Here is a 22,462-nt window from a genome sequence, read left to right on the forward strand (position 1 = left end):
CCTCCTCCCAGACTTAGTTTTGCAATACGAAAACCATCCAGCTATTTAACTCTCTGTGTGATAAGGATTCAGTCTGTTTCCACACCACCACAAGATCTACCTTTTATGACTGTGGGTGGTTACAACTACACGCAGCGTTACAGAGGAGAACCTACCAGGGTTTTGATGCATTAGCATTTTTCATAAGGGTGCGTATCTCTGTTAGAATTACTTCTGATACATTCCAGGATAGCATTTGTGTTTTCATAAGAAGTGAGCGGTTCAGTCTTTGTATGATTAACTAGCATGTTAGAGCCCTTTTCCTCACCATTTAATTCTAATTCTGGCAGACAGCTGTTTATAGCCAAAACATTGCTAGCAACTCCTGTATGTGTGACCTTTCACTTTGAATAAGTTAATTTTGTCTTATACTACTCCAGGCCTCAGGAACATCTAGGTATTAAAATCTCAGCTTCCACTGTATCATTTGGTCTCTTAGCTCCATGTCATCAGTGAAATTTCATCAGTGTTCCTACTTTCCTGTGTTAAGTTCATTAGTGTAAATGCTAAGCCAAATAGGTCCCAACAGGCTGGAGGCAGATGTTAGCAACCAGAGTATGTAATGCGTGTTCTTTGAAAGTTTATAGGCTGCTATGGAAGAGAAGAATGAATATGTTGGTGAAACAAGGTGTTGCTACTGAGGGAACCCTAGAAGCCTGCCTGATCTGCAAGGGAACAAATGCATCTTCTTCATTGACAGTCACTGTAAGTCAGCATACTTCCCTTGCATACAAAGAAACTGTTGGTAAAGCATGCGACACCAAGAACCCGGGACTAAAACTTAGGGGCAAATAAAAAATTGTAAACAAACAGTAGACAGTGACTGAAAATTTCCTGCAAAGTCTCATTGTACCAAAAGGAGATTCCCATTAACATAAATAAGCTTTTACTCACACCTTATACAAGAAAAAAAAAAAAAAAAAAAAAAGGCAGCACAAAGGTAACAGTAAAATTCAACTTCAAACAATGCCTAGTTCAACTTCAAACAATGCCTATTAATTTACTCTTGGAAGAAAGTTTAGAACCCATCAATTCAGGGAAAGCAAGCTGGAAGGTAAGACCAGTGCAAAACACTGCAGGTGATAACAGACAGCAAAGATACAGCAACACATACCCCCCTGAAAGGCTGAAACTAGTGCTTCCATGAAGTCAGCACAGAAAGAGTCATGCAGTGATACTTGAGCAATTATCTACTTTCTGTGCATCATATTCTTAGGGGAATAGGGAAGGTTTTCAGAGGAAAATAATAAAAATAATAGGAACTGATAGGAGGAGAAAAAAAAAAAGATCAAAGAAGTCTTTGTAGATTAACTCAGAAGTATCTACAGAGAAGGGCAACTCAGGAGACATGAAAGCTACTGTTTAGATCCCTCAGAAATTTGAAGACAGCGACTTAAATTCAAAATCCTCCAGGTTTCCAAAATACATGCTTCAAAATGAAATCGTCAAGGAATACGAGAAGCCCTCATCCTCAATTATTGATTTATTCAACGAAACTGAACAAAATATTAAAAGAATGTATTTTATATCACACTATTCCTATTTAGACAGAGCCTGAGGTAGACCCACAAGTCTGTGCTGTAATTAACTGCTCTTCAGCTAGGAAATGAATGCATAATGAGAAGTCTAATGAGCACACAGTAGATGGCAAAAATATACACACACTTACACAGAGTAGGTAATGGTGAATAAATAATCTATTTTTCTATATGGTTCTATGTTTAACTCTTAAGGAATCACTCTCGCAAATTATCAGTGACTATTTTTCAATAGGTCCCACCCCATCTAGTATGAAAGAACAACATGGGCTGATGCAACAAAACCCTCAGTTCAGTTCTATTTGCGTTTAGCATCTGAATCTTACCCTTAAAGTGAATTACAAGCAAACGAAAAACCCCAAAAGACTCCAACTAGCTTGGCCAAGCAGAACTCCAATAATATACAATAAACTACCACATCCAGAGTACATTTATTAATCTGTCTTCACCTTCTAGTTGCTTGACCAGTGAAGTTGTGCTTTTTAATACTACAAATAGCTTCTTTCCCACAAGCTTTCTGCTTTCAGGCCCGTGTCCAAGAACTCTGTAGGACCACTAACCTGAGGGACAAAGGCTTAGAAGTCTGTTTCTAATTTAAACCAGTGCTAACAGCACAGACACAAATACAACCAAATTCAGCCACCATGCCCAGACCATTACATTTTAAGTTACATTGGAATTAAAATGCAGCTGCAGGTCTGCCATCTCTCACCCCGAGCTATGTGTCAATGCTTGCTGAACCTGACAAGCGGACATGCACTGTCGCTATCGAGCACTGGTGCAATGCAAACCACACAGTCGAAAGAAAGCACTAGTGATGAGAGATTTGCCTTGGTTTGGAATGATTTTACAGCTTTGCCTTATGATTTCTTAATATAACTTTGGTTATTAATTTTATATAACTCGATAAGTAAATCATAGTTAAATCCCTGTTTTTGCATGTACTAGGTGACATTAAGAATCTAGGTATTAACAACAGTTACCATTTGCATTGAAATAATTCAAGTTTCATATGAAACTAGCATTTTATTAAAAAAATGGACTCGAAAAGGAGTACTGGGCATAAACAAGCTTAGTAAGACTGTATCTAAATGCTTCCCACTTAAATAATAAAATCCTGACTTCACCAAGAATCAGTGATAGAAACTCCAAGTACCAGTTTGTTTTTCTGACAGTGTCTATGGCTTTTGACTGCGCCTGTAAGAAAGCATTCAGCCCAATCGTCATGAGACAGACTGGGTCTCCATTTGCCCACAGGTATGTGAGCACCTTCAGTAAGCATCTGACAGAAAATCTGTGTCTGATCCGAGGCAGTTACTGAATTGTGCACTCCCAGTGGACAGAACACAGTGTTAACAGGGTAAATTTTTCCATTGTGAGCTTCACGATTGCCCTGTTCTATGAAGCTAGAACTATAGCACAGTTAAACTAACAGAAGAAAAAGTACTGGAAACTAATAAAGCATAATCTAAAAAGAAACAAACTTAGGAATGCAGCGAATGTTTTTCATTAATTCCTTCACAGATGGTTTTTATTGCCATCCAAAAATGTCTAAGTGTAATAAGTGAACAAGTGATTCATATATGGAGCTGCTATCACTGAAAACCAAACTCAAACATGGAATCTCAGTGACAAAATTACCTTTCATCTTAAAATAAGGCAGGTCTTTAACTTCTGGGTATAAAAATATGAACTCTTTATGATTAATACTTTTAAAATGTCTGTGCTGAAGTAAAATGCAAGATGGCTTTTATAGGCAATTAAAAACACCTGCTGGTACAGAATTTAAAAGAATAACCTTCGCTAGTGTCCTTCTAGAGCTGTAGTAAGCACCTGTTCATCTCACCCATACCTTTATTGGATTTTCACAGAATTTTAATAGCTCCTTAGTACTGGATTTTATTGATAAAAGGTTGTCCTGGTTTACAAGGATAAACAAACACATGTTCAACAACAAGCTGAAAAAACTAAACTCAAAAATCTCTTCAGCAAATGTATGAAGTGCGTATAATACTTCCCTAATTGGACCGGCATCACCAAAGTGTTCCTGTCTGTATTACCTCTGCTTCAGCATATACCCAGACACGTAAAGCTCAGGACCAACCTTAATGTGCAGCAGATGCAACTCAACCCAACTGGGAGAGATAAAGACACTGAGGGAACAAAACTGGGTACTGAGATAGAAGGTACATGAAGAACACTGGTAACACCTAGGGCCTCAGCATGGTGCTAAACAGAGGAAAGTCAAGTGACTGCCCGAAAGGCAGCTGCAGGCTGTGGCTCCCCATGCTGCAGCTGCTGCTGGCAGGAGGAGAGAATTGCCCAGGTCTTGCTGACATTCATATGCAATACCTGTAGCCTGCTCTCTGGGGGTCTCCATACCAAAGTCAACTCAGACTTCGAAGCTAATGCCTTTCACTACTGAAGCTCATCCAAGATTCTCACTTGCTCCTCAAGTCTTTCACTTTATAGCTAACATGTACTATCAACAGAAATCACAATGAACACGCACAGATGGTCACAACACATATAATATTGCGTAACTTCTGCTGCTAGAAAAATGAGATTCCAAGAACTAAACCTGCAAAAAACCATTTCTCTACATTTTGTGGTACTGTACTATAGTGACAGATTTCAAAGTAGTTTCTTTAATAGCTGAATCAAAAAAAGGAAACAAAAGTGACTCCAGGATGTTCAAAGCTGCAGAGAATTGACACCTTCCATCCTATTATCCCATGCAAACACCGTCTGTTATGATAATTTCCAATTTCACTGTGTTTCCAAACTTATTTTATGCGTGTATAAAGATACTGAAGTATTCTTACATAGATTTGCTTTGAAGCTTGACAGTTTGCACACCAGCAGTCTTCCTAAGGGTCTCGTTCACACAATTTCTAGGAAGCTCATTGACACAACCATTAGCACAGAAGGTGCCTGCCAGGGGCGTACGCAGAGTTTCGCATACAGCCTAGTGAAATGAGCAGCTCAGGGGAGCTGCCGTAACTTAATTAACACCATGCTATAGACTGCTCGCCTCAAGACACAGAGGCTGGCAAGCCACAAAGGAGTGTTAAAGCAGCTATAACTTTTCATGCCTTTGTGTTGCAGAACAGGAGGGTCCTGCACAAACAGCATGAGCAAAGGCTACCCTTCATCCCAACCTGCCCAAGACAACTCTGTCCAGCTGCATGGGATTTACCTCCAGAAACCATGTTAACTGCCTGTGCAACTCTTCAACTTTCTGACCTGTTGGGTCAAGGTACCAACTGGAAATTGGTTTATTTATGTGGCAACCAGCAAGTTCAAAACAGGCTAAAGTCACCTGCCCGGAACAGGACATGGCATTACAGAGAATTGGCTGAGTATTGCTGAGCTTATAGCGGAAAGGATGGGGAGACTCTCTGCAACTACAGTAACTAACAGGTTGTTACTTCTGTGGCAGTGAACACAACACAAAACCTAACACAGCCTTACACATACACACACACATATACTCTAAAAGCTGTCCAAAAATACACTCATTGGTCCATTTAAAAAAAATAAAAAATCTTTGGATGCTGAATCCTGCTAATTGCAACTTCATCCATGTTAAAGGAATGATGTTTTGCCACTATATATGTTTAAAATGTTAGTAAATGCATTTTCTATGACAAGACTTTCCCTCCATCATGGGGCCACTGTCATCTGCATCATATTTCTCTTTTTTTCCAGCTGGGCTCAGAACAGACTATGGCATGACCCACATGGAAGGTACTCATTCATCATTCAGTGAAAGCTCACATCATCTGCAGAGTAACACAACAGATAGCAGGGCACTCATCAAGGCCACATAAGTTATAGCTATCAGGATGAGTGAACTGAAGGACGGCCCATTCTTGGTAGAACACGTAGAATAGTAGAAGCACATTGTAAGGAAAGAATTAGTATTGAAGTTATTTTAGCTGTACGCAACTTGGTTTTGTGAAAAGCTGTGTTTGGTAGAAAGGGTGTTTTTAATCTAACAGTTTTATTTAATTCTTGCAAAGCTAAATTGCAGCTGGTCTGAACACTACTGATTAGTTTTCTTTTTACAGTAACCATTGCTGCACACATGTCCTGTTCCACAGCTGGTGTTACGCACCCTGGCACAAAGAAACATTTCTTCTTTGTTCCTGATGCTTATGCACCCGCTTTCATCTCTCTAGTCTTTGAAGGATGCTTTTGGTAAGTATCAATTTAGAATGTTTTTAAAAATCTGTAATTCCTCTATGAATTGGAAAAAGGTAAAGCAACTGGATTCAAGTTGTTTTCATTACAACAATTCATATATTAACTTCCAAAAATTTGAGTGTTTTTTTTCTTTTTGACAGAAAATCCAGAGGAGACCAAGAGTAATCAAACTTTGTATAATTTTGATTACAATCAAAAACTGTGTATAATTTTTCATTACAAGATTACAGTCTTGCTTACAGCACAGAATTTGGAGATTACAGGTTTGTTAATTAGCAGCAAAAAAGCATGAGACAGAACCTCTGTACATAGATATATATTGTGTACAGCATGCACTTGGGTTACATGCTTTAGTTTTGAAAGTGCATGCTTCAGTACAGTTTGCAGGACATCAAAGCAGAGTAGTTTTGCAATACAAGAAGTGGCTTTATTTTGTTGTCACATCCCACCATGTTCAGACGGCTCCTTTTCCTGTCTGAACAAGCCAGCAGCAGCAGGTAGCCATAGAATGCAAGATTCATCGGTGCAAAGACTTTAGAAGAGACTCATTTTTCATTTTAGGAGACCATATTAAAACCTTCAGTCTCTGTTCTTGTCTAATCAGCGTGTATATGTTGTAATATTGGCAAGACAGAAAGCTGAGATAAATCTTTTAGTTGGCAGTTCTTAATATTCTGATATCTTAGGCAACAATGCAAGACTTCTAGAACTTTATTTGAACACATATTCCTCTCTGAGGAAATTATGCTTTTAGTAATTTATTTTAGACTACCCCCAAATAATTCCCACATAGATTGCAATGTACATATACATGTACCTTTCCATAATAAGAAAGCTGAAATACTTATTGAAATGCTCAAAGTTTTTAGGAGATCATGCACTGATGCTCTTTGATGGTGAAAAGCCAAATAAAAGATTTGTGAGAGCGCTAAATTAGAAAGCAACCAAAGGGTATAGCTTTATTCTTACCTTGGCTGTTTTTTTCACGAGTTGACATTTTTGCTGGTTATGGGACAGAAATAAAATATCTTAAAACTATTTCTAAAGTCTCGCTCACACCTGCTCGGATGAAGACTGGCACATAGGTCAAAACTACAGATTTTTGTTTTCATAACCTCTCTCTATTTATGCACATACACACAGAAAAAATAATCAAAAAAAAAGGGTTTTTTTTGTTTCACAAAAGTAAAACAAATCCTCCCACTACCCACCAAAACTTTCTGTTCTTCCTAAAGATCCAATTTAATGAGGCATTTCTCCGTAATGTCAAAGATCCTTATACAGGTCTTAAGTAATATTTGGCCAGATCAATTCTTGGAGTAATTACTAACTCTATTTTAGCTCTATAGCCCTGTTTCATAAGCATATGTGCCAATGTATTTATTTACAGGACATACAACTCAGTCAAAAGCAAATCTTTTCAACCTCAACCAGTATTTAAAAAGAAATGTTTTTATTTACCTTGGCTGACAATGACATCTTTGTGCCTGGGGAAAAATTCAAAATAATATTGTTAACTATATGTGAAATATTTATCAAGCCAATACCACCTAGTTCTTACACATTATTGCATTGGGCAATCTCATCAGATTCTGTATACAGTGTAACTGTATACAGTTACATATAGGATGCTAAATAACTAATCTTGGTCACTGTAGTGCACTTTTACCCATATATTATTTTAGAAAGTTCACTGTATCTTTTGAGTAACTTAAAATCTTTGGCTCTATGGCAAGGGTTCCTAGGAATTACTGCGATAACAACAAAATACAAAAAGCTTTTAAAAATAAATTATGGAGGGCATATTCCTTGTGCACGGAAAATTCCATTTTGAGAAAGCAAGCTTGTAATAACCAAATGTTTTAAGCTGCCAAACACCCTCAGGACTGCATGCAAAGCATTTAACACCTGTCAAAATAAGCTGTCAGCACACAACAACACAAATTTTTCTAGGAATTAACCCTGTTGGGCACATGGATTAAATGTAAGCAAGTTGCAGTTTCATTTAAACCAGATCCATGCAGAATTACTGGATGTGCAACACAAAATCTCCAAAGGAGCTGAGAAATCTCTCCTCACCAGAACCAGGAATGAACTACTCACAAAAAACCTCAATCCTTTTTTGTGAAGAGGGAAGAAATACTGATTTCTAGCATCAGAGCTACTTCTTGCCAAAATAACAGTCCTTGACGGGAGAACGTATTACACAAAAACCCTCTCGAATTCATTTGAAATTCAGCAGGAAGGTATGAGTGGCATCCAGTATTTTTAGCTGGATGGAGGTCAAATTTTTGTAACAGTGACAAAGGGTCAAGCATATGCATGAGGAAAGTCATCTCTGCCTATTGGTAGAATCACCCTTCACCACCCTGCCAAATGAAAAATTAAAACTGGATTCCCAGTCTTGCCTGAAAAACACTGAATGATGGGCTGCCGTGGGAACCCTCTTACTTCTTACGGCTTTATCAGGCTGATTTACAGCTCAGTGCTGGCTTAAAGACTGAACTTACTAAACAAAGTTCATATCCTGGGCTGGTAGCGCAAAGCATATGTAAAACATTTCTGTCCTGGGGCCCACATCAGGGGCTGAATTCTATTCCCTTGCACAAGTCTCGGGTAACTTCAGGCAGATTAGGCCAACGTTTCTTAATTGGGAACAGTAAATGCAATGTAACAATAAGCATTTGCACAATACCAACCAATTCTTTTAGAAATTGGGCACACAGGATGCCAGTAAGAAATGAGTATTAATGTGTGCTCTTGAATGCAAATGGTGTTTTTATTATACATCTAAGCATAAGAACAAGGTACACAAACAATACAACACCTAGCCTTCAGTTAGATGATGGTCTACAGTTGATAGTGTTTGAAGCTTTGTTTTTTTTGCCAAATATTTTAAGATACAACAGCTTCAAGTTATTTACTGACAACTTTCTCTAACAATTAATCCTAATCTTTCCTTGTCTGCCCTTTTGTTAGCTACCTGATTTTTTTCCTACATTAGAGACTGTAGAAGGGCAGCATTTAAAGTCCTTTAGAAAATAAGCAAAATCACAGGAAAATGAAACAAGATACCTCTATTTTGATCACGCCCGAACCAGTATACAAAATGTCAATAAAAAGTAAAACTTATTTTCTATTATTAGCAAATTGGAAGTATATACCACTTTGTGAAAGATATTTTAGTAGCACAACAAAAAACAAAAAAAGAAACTTGATAAGTAGAAATCAAGACAGAGGGTTATTTCATTCCAAAATATTATCTAGCAGTACCCTGCTACAATCTAAATTGCCAAAGGGCTTTTAAATTCCAGCAGTGAAAACCAATTATAAAAGGAAAAGAGATGCTTGCAAAATATATAACCCATAATGCCTCACACATAGCACTTCACTGCTCTGCAGAACCCTTCAGGCTAAGCAGAAAGCTTTTAGTAAGTGTGCCGATGTCCACACCCAAGACAAATTTAAGTTTTTGTTCTTCCCATTCCTAGGAAAGAAGGAATGCACTTGTATCGCTCTTGACTCTAAGTATGTATTTGGCAGTCTTATAGGCAAGCTAAGGAGAACTCTACAGACACAATCATAAAAAGACTGGAAATTACTCTGAAAGGTCTGAAGAGTTTTATTTGTCATAATGGGAGGGGTTTTGAGGTAGTTTTGCTTTGGACCAGTTAATGGCTATTTGAATGAAGCTTAATAAGCAGATGTATGAAATCTGCAATGATATCATGCTGGGAGAAGCTGCAATGGGGATCTTGGCAATAGGAGAGGGGTCAGTGAAGAAGACAACACAACAATTTCAACAAATTCAGCAAAATTTCAACAAAGTCAAAAAAAGAAATTAAGTGTGTGAATCCGAAGTGGGAAACCCAATTGGCAAAGAGTACTGAGGACAAGTAGTGGGTCACAATAGGGGTCAGCAACGTGGAGTTACAGCAAAAAGCAAACTCTTGTCCCTGTGGGGACAGGAATAGAAGTAACTACTCTCTGCTATTCATTTGTGGTGAGGCCCTTGAGACTACAAACAGAAAACCTGCTGGTGAAGAAGAGCACAAGACGAATGATGACCTACAGCACATCACTTACTGAAGGGGAAGTTGAAAAGAAGATCCCTGCCTATTATCTAGAACCTGCAATCAGGAACCTGTTAAACAGTTAATTTGAGAGACTTACCTGAAATCATAAAAGTATATTCTTACTGATACAGTCTACTTTAGAAACAGACACACTATGTCAAATGCAGTAAATTACTTCAAGGAAATACACTTCCATTTTCAAATTGGTTTTAATTAGGAAAAAACTGGTTGGAAGCTTCACAACAGTGGCATTAAGCCACAAATCTTAACTTACAGTGCATAATTCCACTAACCCAAACAGGCATTGTTAAAATATATTTACATTCAAATCCTGCATTCACATTCCATAATAATTTTAAGATTCCAGAGGCACCTGGAGCGCCACATTGGTAAGTCATGCAAGAGATGCAAATGGTCTTAGCATATAGATAAATAAGTTTACTAAAATGATGCAGTTTCATAATATTTTGAGTCTAAAGTTCACTCGCTTTTACGTATCAAACCGATACATACTTATCTGCATTCTTTGCCACTTTTGATATTAATTTAGATGTTGATGATACTCTCAGCAGCTTGTAACGACTGTCATCTGAACTCTCCCAAGCACTATGAGGTTTTTCAGCAGTCAAAGATTTCTTTATGCTAGAAAAAACAAAAAAACATTTTAAAATGACAAGATAATAAGACACCAATAACTGGAACTGGTGTGCAATGGACAGATCAAGCAGCAGGAGACAAAAGCAGAGCTAGATCTTCCTTCAAGCTGAAGCATGAAACAGGAAAAAAAGATTAGTCAAAAAGTTCTAACTGGATGAATGAAAACAATTGAGCAAGACAATTGCCAAATGTTTTTTATCCATTCTTTTCTATTTCCAAATGCTCTTACATAAAGACTTGAACAAAATAACTGTATACTTCATTATTATATTGCTAACAAATTACAAAAGTGGAAAAAAATGAGGCTACAGTATATTAGCCATAAAGAATAGATTATTAAAAAAAAAAATCACCTAAGCTAACAAAGTAGATTTTTTTTTCCCCTGATTAACTGTTCACCAGCTTTAACAAAATGATTTCTGATGCAGAACAGTTCTATCAGATTACAGTTTCACATGGCTGTTTTGCAGACAGCACGTTCTGAACCACATTAATGGCTTTAATCTTTTTGAAACAAATGTCTGCAAACTTCTTGCCTGAATAAGGCAAGCTAGGTTTGGCCCAATACTACAGATGATTAAATCCATGAATTCTGATACAATTTTTCAGTAATCTTACTGTAGCCAATATACACTAATGAGAACCTGCAAGTTTTGCAGTCAGTAGTTCATTAATTTCACATACATCTTAATAATTAAAAACATATTCAAAAAGTGATCTAGCCCAAATTATTCTTCAACCAGCTAATTTAGAGTCTGCATATGTCCTGCTAACAGTATCATACTTCATCCCGTCAGAAATGCTTTTTGCAGGACTAAGTCCTGAACTGCAACCTTAGAAATGGCAAGCTCCTTCCACAGCACCTCAAGAGGCTGAAAGGTCCTGCGACAAACAAGTTAATCAAATCAAGTTAAACCATTAGGAGACTAAAAAAGGCATTTATTTTTTTTCCCCACACTGCAAAGATTAGTAAGCGAGACTTCAGACAAACCCCTTTACAGTGAGATACCAGGCAGGAGAACAACAGGCCGCAAGTTCAGCTTCAGACAACTTAAGCGTTTGTGCAAGACATGAAGACAGAGCCTTTATGGAGTGTTATAACATGCATCAGTCAAGTGAAAGTTTAAATATTTATTAGAGCTGTGAATTCGAGCAATGCAAGACAACATAATCTTGTGAAACACTGTAAATTTCAATCTCCTAAATGCCAAACATGAGAAGAAAATTTCACACCTTCCAAATCAATCAGGTGACAATGAACCAGAAAAAGAAAAAAATAAAAGAAATCACACCAAGTGATCTGCATAGTTTTGCAATTCAGAAATAACCACCGAAATCTTAAAATTCATTTCCTTGACTTTAAAAAGCCATTCAAAAAAAAAAAAAAAAGTACCATTTTTTCTGTGCCTAATTCTCACTACCATGAGTGGGAACTTAGCGGCAATCCTAAACAGAATTCTACGTTCACTTAAGTCAAGGAGTTCTACGATTTGGGTGTAGAACCAGAACTTCACTCATGTAAAGAATTGGAATAAAAGTGAACCACCCTGCAACCTAGCAGGAATTGAAAAGGTAAGGGCCACAAAAAAATCCAAACTGCAGTCACTTTATAGAATAATTTGAGAAGAAAAACTCCCAAAGGAAGAGTTGCAATGATACTAGAATTTAACAAATGCTGTTACCATACGTAGTAAACGGCCATGTGCAAAATACACTCTGCAATTCAGCTATGCCAGGCAAAACTTATTAAGTGTATTTTAAGAAGGACCAAGTCAAAGTCATAATTAAATATTTTAGAATAATGACTGATTAGAGGTAATCTACCATCTTAGGATTTCGATCACAGAGAACAAAAAAACCTTTGTAATCTTAAAAATTTACTCAAAGAAAAACTGCATTTTTACGTATTTGCTGTGTTGCAATGCATGTTGAATGCATCTTCTCTAGCACAAAAGATATAAAATATTTATTAACTTGATCATGAGACTGGAACTATTTCACATGACTCATACGAACTCAGTATCATTGCAATCATTTTCTAGTTCTGTACTGTGGTACTGTGAAAACCTTTTAGCTGGAGGAGAACTCTTGCTTTCTTGAGTTTGCCTGTGTGTTTGGAGAGTCTGTGAGGAGGGCTGGGGAGAAGGTGATGCTTGAATTTGTGGACTTTGATCATTAGAATGAGATTCCTCTTTTTTTTCTTTCTGTCCTGGAGGTTTTTCCTTCTTTTTTTCTGTACCGCTGTAAAATAAAGTATAACATAGGGGGGGAAAAAAAAAAAAAAAAAAAAGAAGAGAACAAGCAAATAAATTAAAAAGGTGGGAGAAAATGTCCTCTGTGAAAAGATGGGAGAAGAATGTAAAAACTTATGATATATAATCACCAAAAGAATGCTTTGGTTATTCACTCACGCTCTTCAAGTTAGTGTTTTGCTAAAACAAGATTCATTCACAAGCTCCAAAAATAAAAAGGTGATGGAGGCACAGAAGATTATTTACATATTTTTACTGTGTCATTGCACGAAGTTTATTCTGATTTCAAAATGAGTACAACTTTGATTTGATTATTTCCTTCATTTGTGGGTGCTTCTACAGCACTCAAAACTGACACAAGTTGACGCACCACAAGTCCGCCATCCCTCAGAAAAAAAAAAAATCATTCTCTGGTTCAGCTCACTGACTACCTTACCATGCTGCCAGCCGAGGCTCAGTGCAATTCAAAGGCAGGAGTGTGACTTGCACTATCTCCGATTAGCTTAAGCCCGTCATGGAACTATACCTCTCTCTCTGTAGTTCTGGACGTGCATGGTACCACTTATCTTTGTGCTGTCACCGGAAGAGGGGAAGGCTGTTGCTGGTCCCTGGGCTCTCCCTGGCTGCACCAGAGTTCAAAGGAAATCATCCCTGAAAACTCATCGCTGTTTTGATCTGTAGTTGACTAACATCAGACTGTCTTGCCACTTCTTTAATGCCTTCAGTAAACAACAGCTAAGAATACATCTTTATTTTCATAGGGCTGTATTTATTAGGTTAACATTTGAAACAGCTTTAAATACACATTATTAACAACCTTAAATTCATTAAGGACCTAACCAAAGGTCCACTAAGTATACAAAAAAGATTCATTAAAAGACTATTCTATAAAATAGCACATTTTGCAATATACTGAATTATACAAACAACAGCAGGACCTGAAAGAGAAAAGTATTCTGCAGTACGTATTCTATTACTTTTTTAAGAGTAGCCTTTTTTAAGAAAGCCTTCTAAGACAAATTTCTCAGTGAACAAACAAAGCAAGATACAAACACGGGCTAAAAAGGAAAAACAGATTTTTCTCTTAGGTTTAAAGTAGCCTGCAAAGTAAAAAAGAAATAGTATCTTTCTGAAGGGGGGAATCCAGATTTCTATTCCCTCACACCAATTCCGCCCCTGAAAGCTTGTATAATCTTAATTATTTGTGTTTCCATTTATCTTCCCCCCCCCCCCCCCAAATTAAAAACAGTAAGATAGTATTCAAGATACATGAATAAATATGGGCCTCCAATTTTAATATAACATTCATAGGACTATCTTTTGTTTCACGTTCTTTCAAATAAAGTATATCATCTACCACTGAGAGAAAGCCCTCAATGCTTATATACATTCAACTTTTCTAAATGTTTCCAAAAAGGCATTGAAGAACAGGTCAAAACATGAAAAATAATATAAAATCCAAAATACATTTATAAGGCACACTCAGGATTTCTTCTGTAAACCATATTAACTAGTTTAAAATGTCAACATAATCCACCAAAGTTACATTTTCTTTACAGAAAAACAGATGAAAACAAGACCGAAAGAGCTTTCACATTTCTAGAAGACATATATGCGATCATAGAGAACAAAGCTTGTAGAACTGTGGGGTTTCAGTTAATAATTATAGCCAGAAGTCCTCAATTTACTAGAAGTATGAAAATTATTATTATTTTTTAATCAGAAGACTTCGCTTGCATTGCTGGATGCAAAAGCACACTACTCAACCTTAATCTTTTCACAGTCTGCGGCAAGAAATGCAGTAGAGTGAAATAAATTCTCAGAATGCCTTGTTACTAAAGAAAATAAGAGTCTCTATTCCTGCTCCAACAGGCACACTCCTAGAGCTCTGCATTCAACCTCCCATAAACACAAGATTTCTCACAACTAAGTCCATCTACTAGGACAGACTTTTTTTTTTTTTTTTTTAAAGAAATCAACTTTCAGGAAGACATGCTTCCAATTTTTCCTTTCCCTCTACTTGGTGATTTCAAAACACAGTCTAATAGCAATTGTAAAAGAGATGAAGGAGAAGAGAAGATACACAAGCATAATGACTTCAGTAACTCCAGCTTGCAAGTCTACAAAGAATGGTCCTACTTGGTCAGAACAATGGCTCACCTGGCACCACATTCAGTCTGTGCTGGTGGCATAAAAGAACTCAAGAACGAGGTCACTACTGCAGTCCCTTTCCCCATACTTTTTATAATATCCTGTTTACAATGACACACCAGCAATCCTGCAATCTTCCTCTGTGTTCCTCCAGCACACTCAGGTGAATACCACCTGCTGGCAGCAGCATACCATCTAACTTACCTGAACTGATAAGACTAAATTGTCTCATATTTTCTGGGTTCTTACCCAAACTCATTCAGCTCATCTGATCCATCTCCTAGAAACCACAAGTTCAGTGTGGGAATCTCTTCAACGGCTTCACCAAGCTTGTTAGCTGTGGACTATCTGTTTCGCACGTTTGCCATTAGGTTCACTCCTTAACTTCTCTGTTGGGCCATGAGTGTGACTGGATCACTCTAGTTTCTCCAAGTTGCAGCACAAGGTATACCTTGGCTTCCAACAAAGTGCTTTTATCTACCACCAGGTTGCAAGTGTGCTTCATTCTTGACTGCCATTTTAATGTGAAAGCAAATCATGTAGGTATGTGGCAGTCTTGGTATTTAGTATCTTTGTGCTGAATTTATTTGGTCTGCTCTCTCTTGCTGAAATCTTCAGCTTAATTGTATTATGACTGCTGTCACAGAGCGGCTCTTCCACTAATACCTCTTGAACCAGGTCTTATGCAACAACAGAAACCAAATCAAGAACAGCACCTTTTCTTGTGGGTTTCTTAGGAATAGTTGTTCTGGGAAGCAGTCATTTAATGCATCCAAAAATTCTTTCCAAATCCCAATTCAATGAGGCATTTCTTCAGTCTACATGTGAGTAGTTGAGATCTATTACTATCTATCCTGATTTTGCAGATTCTCTAATTTCACTTAACACAATGTTTCATCCTTTGGACCACAACACATTGGCAGCTACTGCGGAGCGTGGTCATTCTGAAACATGAAGACTATTCTTACCAGAAGCTGTTTTCAGAAGAATGCTTAGTCCTAAGGAAAATGATCAAGCAGGTCTTTGTGACAGTCATATGCAGTACAAAGGAAAAACCTGTTTCCAACTCCAGTGATAATACCAGCTATGCAGCATGGGGTTTTGTTCTAAAGTGTTTCAACACCTCTATCACAAGTCAGTTCCAGACCATAGGGCTGAAGTTTTCCCAACACGTACATGACTTCGTCTCCGTCAATGGAACATCATCTACCTGTTGTTCGTGGTACGTTCCTGGGCTCTAGTTTTAGCAACAGCTGGTATTTTAGCATACCTTTGCTGAAACAAGATGTACTGCTGTACAGCTACTAGGCCATCAATCATCTCCATGATCTCAGTGTTCAAGTTGGTAGAACAAGGATTAAACAGTCCAGGAAACGAAACAGAAGAAATTCTCAGAGTTGGCAGGTCTACAGAGGCCAGAGCCCCAGAAATGTACAATATGAAAACTGTACAAAATACAGACACTAAACTTCAACAACAGTACCAGTTTTAACACAAGTAGGCCGCCTGTTATTTGTGACTAGATGTACGGCTACATATACTTAGAACGTGGAAAGCTAATGGGCAGCTTATGGGGGCTGTTTGGTAACTGAAGTGTAATTCTGACCATGTCCACCTGCTGCACCAGTTGAACATCCAGCATGAAGACAAGCCTGGACGAGTTGCATCGAAGAATCCCATGACCAGCTGATATTCTCCTTTGGCCTCCCTCTTTTTCAACCATGACAAGAATGTTAGAAATAGGCTCATTTACCCTAACGTTAAGGAAATGGGACTATTATTGACATTCACTGATGTCTCCTACTAGGAAAACTATCTGGTACTGAACAGTTTTGCTGTGGTTAAAAAAAAAAAAAACAGCCACAAGCCTGAGATTGACATTTTCTTTCACCTTTTTTGAGCTGGTAATTTTACAAAAGGGCAAGTCTATTTTCTTCCAAATACCAGACAAATTTAATGGAAGAGTGTATTAAGACAGGAGAGTGAAAAGAACTGCTCAAAAGGTAAATAAAGAGGGGACTTAACCCTTCCTAAAACAAGCCTTGAAGAAGAGAGTAACATATCTTCAGACACATTGGAAACACCAAATCCTCCCCTGGACAGCTATTTGGATGCCTGGCAAGAGCTGCTCCTCTGCATATCTGAGCCTTCCTCTTCTGGCCTATCCAGGTCTCCTTTTAAAGGCCTTAACTCAGATGAAGGGGATGCCGGCCACTCCATTCTGCTCTTCTTCTGTAGTCAAGTGCTGAGCAGCCAATGAATCAAGAAGGTGATTCAGCACAAATGCAAGCTGAACACCACAGGAACCGGACTGGCTCTCATCAAAGTGCCAAGAGCCGCAGGGCTAAGATTAATGGGAAAGTGCTAAGAAATACCTTCCCGCAGGAATGTCTTTTGTCCCAGTGCCTGTCACACTAGCAGACAGAGACACATAGTGATCACTGATTTATTGTTGAAAAGTAAACATAAGGATTCAATAAAAAGAAAGATATGCAATGCTACACAATGGAGCAGAGTGAAGAGCGGGGCATTCCCCTTGTTCTCCAAATTGCAATGGGCACTAAAGCTTTTTCTGTTTTGTTCTCATACAGTTTATGTTTGCATACAGCATTTTTATTCCCTGAAGTATATCGTTTCCCTGTCTTGTTGTATAGCACAGTATTTACACCCACACTAGAAGATAAACCAGCCACTGGAGTTTACCAGAGTACTCTACAGAGGCCAAGAATTTGTTCACAGATTTTACCACAGTTATATATTGTTCTCTGTCCTGTGGCTGTATCTGGCAGCCTATTCTTCCCAACAAACAGGAATAAGTGCAAAACCTACAGACTGAAGAAGCCATGTAATCACTATCTAACAGACCCACAGGAGAAAGTAGTTATACAAACACTTCTGTTTACTGTATGCAGCTGAAACTATTACATGGAGGGAAAAAAGCTGCTGTTTGGTGCTTAGCTCATTTAACTTAGGAATACTCATGCAGTGTGATTTCTACACATTTGAGATCTGATACAGATATTCTTCATGAAGTAGCCACATTTTAGGTTAAGATTTTCTACGCAAAAATGTAAACTTTTATCTTACACAATCCACTATTGTTTCATAGCTATTTTGCTATTGCCTACTATTGACACTCCAGACAATGGAGTCAATTTTGTCCTTTAATTTCCTTGGGGGGGGTGGGGGAGAGATGCAGATGAATACCAGAAGGAAAAAATTTCCATTTGTCTTAGAAATACATTTGCCCGTTCTGTCCCTTAGTGAGAATGCATTTTGGACACCATACACTATAGAAATACTCTCCATTTATGAATTCTTTTTAGAACACTGCTGTAACCAGCCCAACAACATGGTACATCTCCAAAGTTCATTTGTGCCTTCAGGAGGCTGCGTAGAGGGTCATGCACAGGCAAAAATCAAACTCTTGCTCTGTTTGTTTTTAATAAATAAATAATTTTTTTTAAAGTTTTAAAATAATATTCAATTTTAGTAACAAGTTGGTACCTTTTTGCAGCAGGTGAAAGAGTCTCTTTTGTGGCAACAGAAACAGAGGAACTGCGGCTTGTTTTCCTGCTTCCTGTACTCCCATTAGTTATATAGGGTATCGAGATATGTTCTCTGACGCTTGGCTGACCTAGAAAAAAAAATAATTGAAGAACATAAGGTTTTACAGCTGTATCCAAAGATCCATCTGAAAAACCAAAAGCTCTCAGATGTGTACCTGGTATCACACGGCAGCAGCCCCAGCATTCAGGACAACCACCTAGCCCATATCCAGTGACATACATTTATGAAAGCCTTAACCCAGGCATCTGGAGAAGGGAGACCTGGGACGCTAAGACAGGCAAGAATACGCTCTGATAGGCGTCAGCTTCTCTACTGCCATGCTGCCAGCAAGTACTTTAGTTCAGTGACACGCCACATCTCTTTCCAGTTGTGATCCACAGGGAGAACGCTAGATTACAGCTAGCCTTGGGAAGCTGGTTAGCTCCAACAGCTGTGGGACAGCAGATCTGACTATTTCAACTCTTGTTTAAAACCATCATAGCACAGATGGCACTGCATGAGGTTTGTTGCTTTCAATTTATTTTTTTTTAAACTAAAGTTCAAAGAAGTGGCAGACAGAAACCCTCTCTATACTGAAAGAATTATTGAGTTATTTAAGAGTTGTGATTCTAAGGATTCAAAAAATCAAGTTTTTCAGCTTGTTTTCAGCTGCTCCTTCCATCTTAAAAAGGTATTGACCTTGAGCACATGCACTATGGTATGGTTAAGTTTCTGATGTATTTCACTCCACAGAACATCTGCCACATCCAGAGAACATTACAGACTCCCTCCGGGGATGAATCAAGACTGTATGTGTGAAGAAGGCTGTTGTCTGTCAGATGCCCACTTCACTCATTGCAGAAGTTTGAAACTATGCAGTGAATGTGGGAGGGGACTGCAAGGAAGACGGGGGGATCGAAGGCTCTTCTATTTAAAGAGCTGAACGCTAGCCTGGCACAGACCTGCCTTTGCCACAGACTGTCAGTGAAATACAAGGCATTTCACTCAAACCTGACATTTCACCCTTTCCCACTAACTGTGTCTCTCTCCTTTTTTGCATGCCTGCCTTATTTCTAAGGTCTTATTCAGAAAAGAGTTTTGCCCCCTCCTTCCCCCAAGTGCTAAACTTGTGCTTTTCCCCTCTGAAGCATTACGTGCCCTGAAAAAAAACCCTGGGCTTATCTCACATTAAGTATCCAAAAATCAGCGGTCACTTTTGACCCCATCTCGTGCCACATCCCTGTTTCACAAACGGCAAGTTGTTACTGCGTTTCGTGGGGTCGTGATGTCCTGTCCCTCTGACTTCAGCAACGAGTAGGAAGGATGCGATTGACAGGAAAATAACAGGTCTGTATTCATGGCAGGCTTGGAACACTGTGCGACAGATAAGGCATGAGGCCACACATTGACGATAAAAGTGAGGGGTAAAAAAGCAGCTGGAGAGAATCGACTGCTCTGTGCACTGAGGGCAAACTCACACAGACGCATCATTTGAACAATATCAGCTTTAGGTCCGTTTGTCACATCACAGCTCTATCATGCAGGCTGAGAGGCAAATTAATTCTTATTTTAAACAAGCACTTTACATATGAGAGATGCCCATCAAGGGAATATTAGATTTCAGAACTATTTGGATGAAGGCAGAAATGGGCTGACCTGCGCTAACAATATACTGCTTCACATGCACCAAGCAGCATGTGACCACATCTGAAATTCGTATCAGGAAAGCCAAAAGGAGCATGCAGAATATCCCAGGCAGAAATGAGAATACAGGAAATCTGAAGAAAGTAAAGACACACTTAAATACAGAAACACTGCAAAGATCATTGTTCTTCCTAATTTCTGCATAAATATGCTCAGCATGTTTCCTTCCAACTGGTACTTCTTAGAGGCCATTTTACTTGTAACATACACATTTGAAATACAGATTTTACTTTAAAAGTTAATATACTGTACAAAACCTCTAAAGCTCAAGAGATTTTTACACCCCTGTGTAACTTAGATGCAAGAACAAAAGCACACGAGCTTAAAAAGCACTTTCAGTATGAGAAGCCTATAAATTAGCTTCTTTTATTTTCAGTGACAAAGTAAATCATCTTCTTTGTGGAGATGCATAATATCAAGGCCTATGATTCACTCTTGAACTTCATACGACCTTAACATCTCTGTCTGCTCATTGTAATAGATCAATGCTTCTCCAACCAGCACTAGCACAGCTTTCCAGAAACGTGAATCAGGAGACACAACAGGAGTAATTCCCAGTACAGCGGGGAAAGCATTCAGTGGAAAGTGTAAAGAACAACAGTGCTACAGACAGAGTATAGGAACTTTTAATAAGATGAGGAACAAATTGCTCAGTTTTCTCAAGCAAGAAGCACATTGCTATTTTGTTCACTGATGACATCTAGAAGAATTCCCCCTACTAGGTATGAAAAGTGTTGGTTCCTGCTTACACCCAAAGACAAAACCGATTACCAATAAAAATGCACATCAATGTATATTCATGACAGGAATGTGCACTGCTCAGTACAATGCTGGATACGATAATAATCTTAAAAAAGGATCCGTATGGGAATTTTGGGGTTATTTGTTTTTCAGTAAAGTGGATGTTGATGGTAGATCTGCAGAGTGCTTCCTAATTTCAACATGTGGCATGCAAAAATAAGTTTGGGATGAAGATTTTCTAAGTAAAAAAAAATTTTTGTAAAATGATTAACAATTACACATAATCTAGATCTCCTGAATAACTCATTTCTTGAAAAAGTGACTGAAACATTTGGACACAGATTGAAACATCAATACGTAGGACAAAGTGCATTGACAGATTGTTTTCAAGTGCCAAAAATATGTCAGGCTTTCTTACACTCCAGAATAAAATCTTGGTTAGTCACAGATGAGTGTGCCACAGGAATAAAAATGTAAAAACCAATAAAAACAATAAAAAAGAAAAAGCCAAACAAAAAAACCCCTCAACCCCCAAACCCAACACCCCTAAGAAACAAGCCCCCTTCCAGACTCACTCTCTATATTCCATTTTAACTAGGTATTTAAAAGTGACCTTTACAACACCCATCTTTAAAGGGGAAAAAAAATTAAAAATTCAAGGAATCACCTGCAATTATATGTAAAGGAAACGCATTTACATTTTAAGCCGTGAGAAGGAAGGACAAGTTTCAGACCTGTGCACAACCCAGGCAGTGGAGCAGTGAAGCCTGGCTGCCCATGAAGTCAGACACACACAACCGGTATCTTCCCAGCCGGGTCAGAATCCCAGGGAAACCAACCCATCAGTCCAAACCTCACAAGTCTCTTTATGACTTTTAACCACGGCATCTCTACAGTCAAAGGATGTCAAATATTAACAATGCTATAACCTTCTTTACTGCAGAGATAGTCCTTCACGGCAGTCAAGCAACTTTGCTTCAGAGACCTGGGAAATAACAAAGCAGCCCAGGAGAACACAAATTCCGGATCAATAGGCTAAAACTATTGAGTTCTCCCAGCACTCGGACTGCACATCTCTGCCAATATCATGTCATACGTCACCTGCTAGCATAAACAGTCTGAAATTGTTCAGACTGAATAGCACTCAGCTTTATCTGTTAGTTTGGAACAAAAGCCAGACATAAACTGAACATAAAACGAAAGCCAGTGTATCGTGACCAGGATTAATGCCAAATTGTCAGAGATCAAAGTGGCAAAAAATGTCTTTTATGGGTAATGGATACATCTCTGTTCTGATAATTTTCATAGAATAGTATCTGTTGAGTTCAAAAGCACCATTTCATTAACATCTGTCAAGTATACAAGTGTGTGAATGAAAGATAAGTAGGATTAGAAAAAACAGACCACAATAAACCAAGAATCTATTTCGAATTCTTTATCAGCCTTGATTAGCTAACTGGGGAAAAACTGAAGCCAAGCTGTAAGAGACAGTGGTAAGTTTTGAAAATGTGTGTCCTGTGATAACACGATAGCTTTTCCTGCCAAA

The 22,462-nt window shown here is 38.3% G+C and overlaps 1 protein-coding gene across 1 annotated transcript in view; it reads right to left on the reverse strand.

Annotated features, from left to right (window-relative positions):
- EML4 (EMAP like 4) overlaps positions 1-22,462 on the reverse strand; it is a 93,187-nt gene that overhangs the window by 41,651 nt on the left and 29,074 nt on the right. The window contains exons 3-7 of the mRNA XM_009949025.2: positions 18,430-18,559; positions 12,587-12,760; positions 10,376-10,504; positions 7,248-7,273; positions 6,756-6,788 (exon numbers count right to left, since the gene is read on the reverse strand). Of these exons, the coding sequence (XP_009947327.2) occupies positions 6,756-6,788; positions 7,248-7,273; positions 10,376-10,504; positions 12,587-12,760; positions 18,430-18,559 (492 nt within the window). The remainder of the gene's footprint in view (positions 1-6,755; positions 6,789-7,247; positions 7,274-10,375; positions 10,505-12,586; positions 12,761-18,429; positions 18,560-22,462) is intronic.

This window comes from Leptosomus discolor, chromosome 2 (genome assembly GCF_034619465.1).
Source record: "Leptosomus discolor isolate bLepDis1 chromosome 2, bLepDis1.hap2, whole genome shotgun sequence".
Taxonomy (NCBI): domain Eukaryota; kingdom Metazoa; phylum Chordata; class Aves; order Leptosomiformes; family Leptosomidae; genus Leptosomus; species Leptosomus discolor.